At 29.5% G+C, this 8,340-nt stretch overlaps 1 protein-coding gene across 1 annotated transcript in view; it reads left to right on the top strand.

Annotated features, from left to right (window-relative positions):
- Positions 1–211: 211 nt before the first annotated feature.
- Positions 212–8,340, top strand: part of LOC108748277 (cytosolic carboxypeptidase-like protein 5) — a 10,859-nt gene continuing 2,730 nt past the window's right edge. Inside the window, exons 1-9 of the mRNA XM_018486328.1 lie at positions 212–739; positions 2,234–2,526; positions 2,696–3,034; positions 4,054–4,325; positions 4,446–4,599; positions 5,149–5,245; positions 5,605–5,917; positions 6,001–6,208; positions 6,320–6,481. Of these exons, the coding sequence (XP_018341830.1) occupies positions 625–739; positions 2,234–2,526; positions 2,696–3,034; positions 4,054–4,325; positions 4,446–4,599; positions 5,149–5,245; positions 5,605–5,917; positions 6,001–6,208; positions 6,320–6,481 (1,953 nt within the window). The 5' untranslated portion in view covers positions 212–624. The remainder of the gene's footprint in view (positions 740–2,233; positions 2,527–2,695; positions 3,035–4,053; positions 4,326–4,445; positions 4,600–5,148; positions 5,246–5,604; positions 5,918–6,000; positions 6,209–6,319; positions 6,482–8,340) is intronic.

Raw genomic sequence — 8,340 nt, 5'->3', positions numbered from 1 at the left:
TACAGAGTTAGAAATCTTATTTCGGAATTCACATTTACGAAAAATTCTAAGAAAAAGTGCAAATTTTTTAATATTTGTGTGCGTATATGTCGTGTTGCGCGCGCGCGCGCGTGTGCAAAGTGTTTCAATTATCGTATAAAAATTATCATATAAAAATTCTGAAAAATGTTCATCTAGTAGTACGGCGAACTACAGTAGCTGCATTAAAAGCTTTATTCATTCGTTCGTGACAGGGTGATCGGAAATCTATTAAAGTAAAGAAGATTATGTTCTCAACATTGCCTGAGCCTGAGAAATGAGCGATCTTGCTATTTATACATATCACAGCTAGAGAATTGTAGCCTCTTGCGCATGACACTCGTTGTGTATGGCCGACGGCGTAAATAGAGATCATATGATTTTGTTCAAGGAAACCATCCAATTAGATCTCACCGATTCACTCAGCAAGAACGAGGAAGATGCTATGGTCAAACGAGCGCGATCATATCTGAAAAAAGTCGAGCAGTAATTATATTGTGCTTTGCGTTTCCACAAGCGGATGTACAACAATATCACATGAACCAGCAATTCGTTGTCATCTGTGTCTCGTCTTTCAACGCAGTAGACGTAACTCTCTGATGCATCATGGCGAGCATGGCCGAAAACATTACTTGTGGTGGCTTTATGTTTTTCAACAACTTTGACTCAGCAAATTTAGCCAAAGTGGAACCAGTGAGGATTCCGGAAAACTTCGAAAAAGGTAACACAGTTATCTCCTGATACAGGAACGCTTTTTATGGATGTACGACGAATAGGCAAAATAATATGTATCAACATTTGAAAAATATGCTACTTATTTATTTTATTAATAAGAAGTTGGCCCATGTTTGTCTTTAATACAGATTCTATTTTTGTTGGAATCATTGGCTCATGCTTGAATAGAGTAGTAACTGCAAACTACAGTGCGATATTATCCTATTCTTCTAACTGAACATCTTTTGATTGTTTAAAAAATATTGCAGGAGGAAATTTATGTAACTTGGAAATTTGGAAATTGATCAATATTCTGGTTCTGAAACTTTTAATATCAATTCAATGTCATTGCATTATCATTATGCAGCTTTTTTTTATCATATACATTTGCATATATTATAGTATAAAGATACTGACTGTTAAATATTGCAGAATAAGGATAAGAAGGAAAGATGTTGCTATTTTGAGAACAGATGGCAATTTTGAAAAATAAAATGGGAAGAAAATTTTCTCTAATATCATTTAAAAAAACATCATTTATAAAAACATATGCAATTGAAAGATACTCTACTAAAAGAATTAGGGAGACAAATGGATATTCAGCTAGTACCTAGTTTCCTGCAATATATACAATTGAAATGACTTTACAAAATTATGGTCTGAATATTCAGAAAACTTTTATTATCATTGATATTCTGGCTAAGTACTGGCTATTTGCCAGATATTTGGTACTATATTTTAAAAAATATACGTCAGTGATAATAAAAGTTTTCAGGGTATTCACACCATGATTACATGTCATTTCAATATAAAATTTCAGCAAATATATATATACAGGATGCTCCAGAATAAACTATCCACCAAATATTTCATGTGTAAGTAGACCAGACTAAACTGAGTTGAAAAGTCCTTTAACATTTTGCAATTTTCGCAATAGTTAATAAGATATATCAAGTACTTACTGATTAAAAAAGATTGAAAATATTTGGCGAATTTTAGTAATTAATATCTTGTTATCTATTACGAAAATTACAACATGGTAGAGGACTTTTCGGCTCAGTTTTGTCCGTTCTGTACACAAAATATTTATTCTGGGACATCCTATATATATATATATTTCCAGAAACCTGATACTAGCCAGATATCTAGTTGTATCCCTAAAAAGAATAATATAACATTTCATTAATTACTATTCAAGCATTGTGTGATTATTCCAATAAAGATAGAATGTACACTACAAAACAAGTGATGTTAATTTCTTATTAATAAAATAAGTAGTAAAATATACATTTGTGTTACTTTGTTTATTTCTTCTCGGTTATCTTGTACATTTTCATACCTATATTAAATGTTATTGGACAGGAGAATTGTTTTTCTTGTACTCATTGATTAAATTAACTGATGTTACTTCTTGCGAGAATCTAAACATATTGCAATGAGATATACAATTGCTAATGTACTCCTTATGTGACGATACAATATCAGGTTTTACTATTTTTAGATGTCTATGATATTGAAGGCAAAACAATCAACAGTTTAAATTCCAAAGACACATTGGATTATGAATTCAACTTATGGACAAAGCACGATTGTCACGGTACACAATTCCAAAATAACAATAGGACGTGGTTTTATTTCGGTGTCAAGTCTAATCATCTGAGCGTCTCAGTCAAATTTAATATAGTCAATTTGAACAAGCAAGTCAAGATGTTCAGCCAAGGAATGTGTCCAGTCTTTAAGATTGTACCAGGACACTTGCACTGGGAGCGGATTCGCGAGAGACCTACATATACTGTAATTGTAGCACAGTTTTACACAAACACACACACACACACACACACACTCACACACACACTATATATATATATATATATATATAAAAGAATGTATATCTAAGAATAGCAAGATCATAAACATATGCAATAACTGTATGGCAAATGTATAGTATTATTTAACGTTGCAGGTTGATCAAAAAGGAAATGACTTTACTTTGTCGTTCCTCTATTATACTCCAGAAAATTCAAAAGCCATTACTTATTTTGCTTTTACCTATCCATTCTCATATACAGACTTACAAAGTTATTTGAGAAAAATTGATGTTAGAATGGAAAAAAGAAGTGTAATCTGTACAGATGACATCTATTATCATAGAGAATGTGCAATAAAATCTTTGGAGGATCGTAGATTAGATATATTAACAATAAGTTCTTATCATAACATATCAACGGAGAGAGAAGATAGACTGAGTAATATGTTTCCTGAGAAAAGTGAGGAGAGACCTTACAAATTTCGAGACAAGAAGGTATTTTATTATAACGATAAAGATTTTTATCTTTAAAAATAAAATCTATATATATACAAACAGGGTGTATCATTTTAATTGACGCACTAAAATATTTCTTAAACAATGCAAGGTCATCATCAATTTCTTAAATGAAATTCCATATATTTCATTACATACTTTTGTAGCTTGCTTCGAGAGCTTTCCAAAACACTATAATTAAGTACATTTTTATTAAGTACTTTTCGAATTAGGTTCGATAAGGCTTCAATGGTACATACAGTACAGACCGCCGGCATTAGCATTATCCGAAGTGTCCGACCGATTAAAACCTCTTGAATATTATTCAGAATCATCAAATGTTATCCAAGTTATGATTCTGAACAACATTCAAGAGATTTTAGATTTCAAGAGATCGGTCGGACACCTTGAGTAATGTTAATGCTGGCAGTGCTGTAACTTGCAAGTTTTATAATTCGAAAAATACTTAATGAAAATTAATTATAGTTTACTTAATTATAGTGTTTTGGAAAGCTCTCAAGGTAAGCTATAAGAACATGCAATGAAATATATGGGATTCCATTTAAGAAATTGGTGATAACTTTTACATGACCTTCAAACAATTCTTCAAGATCAAACCAATAGCACCATCTTATATCCACCTCTAAACCATATAACTTTTGTCAAAACATTTTTCTCTAAAATGCACTGTTGAAGAGATATTTTAGTGCATCGCTTTAAAATGATACACTTTACACACACGCGCGCGCGCGCGCGCGCGCACACACACACACACACACATATGTATATATATAAAATACAATATATATTTTAATTATAATATGTTATAATATGTTTTATTGTTTATCAATAATAATACTTTTATAAATTCTTAAATACATTCTTACAGTTTTACAAACTGCCAATTTATTGTCGGATTAAATTACGATCCTTAAGAAGTTAGAATAAATATATATATGTATATATACATAAATTTATATAATATATATATGTATGTATAAAATTATGTCTGCATTTAGGTAATTTTTATTAGTGCCAGAGTCCATCCAGGTGAAACACCATCTAGCTTTGTACTGAACGGTTTCCTTAATTTTTTACTGAATCGGGAAGATCAGATTGCTATAAATTTACGTCGCCTATATGTGTTCAAATTGATACCGATGCTCAATCCAGATGGTGTTGCGAAAGGTCATTATCGAATGGACACTAAAGGAGTAAATCTGAATAGAGTTTATCTAAGCCCTTCTGAAGTAGAGTATCCCACGATATATGCTGCAAGAAACTTAATAAAGTAAGGCACCTATATTTCTAATTAAACTTTAATGCTCTTCATAATAATATGCAATCTACATATTATGCAGTCAATTTTAATGCATATTACACGGTGAAATTTTACATACTTTTCTTGTAGATATTATCACAATTCTTATCAACTACCGAGCGAACTAACTGACGACCTATCGAACATAAATTTAGAAATTGTGAACAGTAATGTAAGCATTATAAATTCAACTGCGTCGATAGCAAACGTTGTACGTGACACAACTACAAGACTGTTGCAACAAGTATGACAAAAACCTACAGAATTTCTTCTGATAATGTTTGTTTATATTTGTAAATTAGATCAAAGAATTTTAAAGAATAATTGTTAATATTATATTTTGCGTTATATCAAACTGCGATATTATTGTCTTACATATACAGGGTGTCCCGAAATTCGAGGATAACATTATTGCAACATGAAATTTTATGATAAATTAAGTAATAAATAATAATATAAGCAATTTTTTTTCATAAAATAGTTTTCTAAGTAAAAACATTTAAGATTTGATTAACCATAAACGTTGATTAAAAAATCACTCGTGCGTGTGATACGCGTGCAATGGTATTAGATACTAAACAAAACATTGCTACTGTATGTACATTAGCATACAGACAAATGACTTTTTAACGTTTATAATTAGTCAAACTTTAAACGTTTATACTTATAAAATCTATTTTATGGAAAAAAATAGCTTACACTTTTTACTACTTAATTTTTCAAAATTTTATGTTACAATGTTACTCTCGAATTTCGGGGCATCTTGTATATAACGTTATTATTTTTTTAACAGGTAACATTTATGTCATTAGATGAAAAAAAAAGATGTGCTTTGGATACTAACGAGAAACATTTATCAATGTTAGAACATTTGGACACCGCAGTTATTGGTATTGATATTCACTTTATATCACAAGTCTCAATAATATATTTCGTAATTTTTCTTTATAAAAAAAATACGCTATTTTTAGTATTTGTTGATTAATGATAGTAATATTTTAATGCAGATAAGTACTGTGATCGCACAATGCAATTTAATAATAGTAATATTTTTTATGTATTTAAATATTTCATTTATATTTATAATTACAACATGTAACATATATATGGTGAGATTTTCTCTTCGTATACGATATATATAGTATATATGTAGTGATGGGTTGAAATCAACCTGCACTAATAAGTCAGTCATTTTTTACGTGCAGCGCGTTTCTGTGCGTCTCCACATTTAATTTTTCCTTTATTATAGATGAAAGTGAGAGTTTATCTAAAGAAAAAAATAATAAAAGTGATAACACTACAGAAATAAAAACAAGTGACAAACTAACATGTACAACCGTCGATATGGGTGAAATACCAAAATCTTCAGATAATTCTGGATTATATTTGTATATTGATCTTCATGGTCATGCTTCAAAGAAAGGCGTTTTCATGTATGGAAACCACTTTACTGATCCAGAAGATACTATCGCATGCATGCTGTTACCCAAATTGATGTCTCTTAACAATCCACACTTTCATTTCACGTCGTGCAATTTCGCGGAACGAAACATGTACATCATGTAAGTATATGTTTACATCAGAAACTATATATTCAATTTTACATTGTTGGAAACTAGAATATTGAGAACATGTGTTCTTATAGAGATAAACGAGATGGTATGTCCAGAGAAGGTTCGGGACGTGTAGCAGTGTATAAGATGACTGGTCTAATACATAGCTATACTTTAGAATGTAATTATAACTCTGGTCGTTTCGTGAATACAATTCCCGCCAGAATTCGCGATGGGGTGAATAAAACTATGAATAATGTATTTGTTCCTCCGAAATATACGCCGACAGTGTTTGAAGCGGTAAATATATTTTGCTTTCACTTTCTATTCAATTTTTTATGTAGTATATCTTTATATATATATTTTGTGTATGTGTGTGTGTGTGTGTGTGTACACATTGATAATATACAGGTTGGAGCAGCATTAGGTCCTTCCATTCTCGATCTTACTGGGAACAATCCCAACAGCCGATTGCCAAATAGCCAATATCGTTCTTTAAGAGGAGTAAAATCTCATTTGAAACTAACATACGTGAGCAATCTTTCTGCATCGCCCAGCAAATCAATGCGTAAGGTAAATTTCGATGTAAATAGTGGGAGTGACATTTGTAATACTGACATAAAATTGTGTGTATTGTCATAATCATTTTTTTCTGATCAGCAATTAATTTTATATGCTGTTTAACATTAATATAATGCAATCCATTAGTGCCTAATCCAACATAAATTCATTTGTGCATAACTAGGAAGGTGGGAGAGAGATGTATGTTTACAAATCAAATTTGTATAAATATCTTCAATTATATTAAAATTTTGGTATTTATATGGAAACGATTCAATTTTTTGATCAAATATGTAATTAAAGTATTTTATGACAATAATGATATTACAATATCTATGTTGTTACATAAGAAATGGTATATAAGAAATATTATAAATCTTTTTAACATAATTTTTAATGAGTCTTCCATATATAACTTCATGTATTTATAACATTATAAACAAGACAATAATACTTTATATACTTTTAATAAATTTATATCTCAAGATGTTCTTAATTATATATTATTTTCACAGAACGAGACAATTTAAAATTTAATGTTTATATATATTTTTAGATATTTTTGTATATAAACATATATATGTATATTATATAATTTGGCTTATACACATCTTTATAATTCATTGTATAAATGACATTTTTTAATTTGTACTATAGTATGTGCCATGCACTAATTGTGTTTAAATAACCATGTCAAAATTAAATAATAAATTTAAAAAAAATAAAGATGACTAATGGATAAATTTTAAGCAGAATCATAAGACTTATTACTTGTTCTTTGTAAGATTTGTAAGAATTTTTGACTGAAGTTGTGATACTGGGCACACCATAAAGCCCATTCTACAATTGAGCAGCAGACTTTCAAAATGCGTTTTGTTCAAAATTTGTAATTTTCAGAAAACAAGAAAAAAGGAATTAACGTATATAAGAAAACTATACACTTCACAAAAAAGAACAATATGTCAATCAGTAGGGTGTGAAATATTAAACAAAATTATTTAACAATTGCTAAAAATGTTAAATGTATTTCTAATTAAAAAACATTAATGCACTTCGAAATGTCTATGTTTTTTCAGCATATAAATTAATGATGGAAAAATACTTTCTAAACATCTCAGAATAGCTTATAAGTCATTCAACACTTCGCCATCTCTAATTAAAACAATGAAATTTTGGACAAAATGTATTTTGAAAGTCTGCTCTTCAATTGTGTAATTGTAGTTGTAAGAATTGATCAGAGATAATATGAGAAGAATATTCGACTATGATTGATCAATTCTTACAATTGCAACCACTTACAACTTATGCAATTGTAGAATGAACTTAAGGCGATCAATCGTAAGTATCTATGATTTCTCGTCTAGTAAGAAGTAATCTGTAAAGTTATACACATTCTAGTTACAAGTTTTTACAAGTCTTACGAGAATAAGTCTCATGATTCTGCTTCAAATTGACTAATATATAAATAAGACATAGTGTAAATATCTTAAAAATATTAATGCTTTATTTTATATTGTGGCTAACTCAATAAAGTGTTCATTAATTGTACACATTAAGGTTTCTATTGTATTTGATAATGTTCGTAAATAGTCAATGTTTACCTATATTTTTCACCAATGTACGCAAGTGCACTTACGTAATCTAATTTATGCAACATCTTTTTGAAAGATGGTGAATTATTATGAACGAAATATTAATATTATATAGATGACAGTACATAATTATATCTTCTTTAGCGAAGAGCACAGCGTGGAGATATAAGTGGTTAAACCGTTATTTCTCTGGACAATGGAAGTGAGATTATGGCAGTTTGCTAATTCAAACTTCAAAATATTATTCAGTTTAATTCTATACATACATACATATATACA

The sequence above is a fragment of the Trachymyrmex septentrionalis genome, unplaced genomic scaffold (genome assembly GCF_001594115.1).
Source record: "Trachymyrmex septentrionalis isolate Tsep2-gDNA-1 unplaced genomic scaffold, Tsep1.0 scaffold109, whole genome shotgun sequence".
Classification (NCBI taxonomy): domain Eukaryota; kingdom Metazoa; phylum Arthropoda; class Insecta; order Hymenoptera; family Formicidae; genus Trachymyrmex; species Trachymyrmex septentrionalis.
This window is presented reverse-complemented; position numbering and strand designations above follow the sequence as displayed.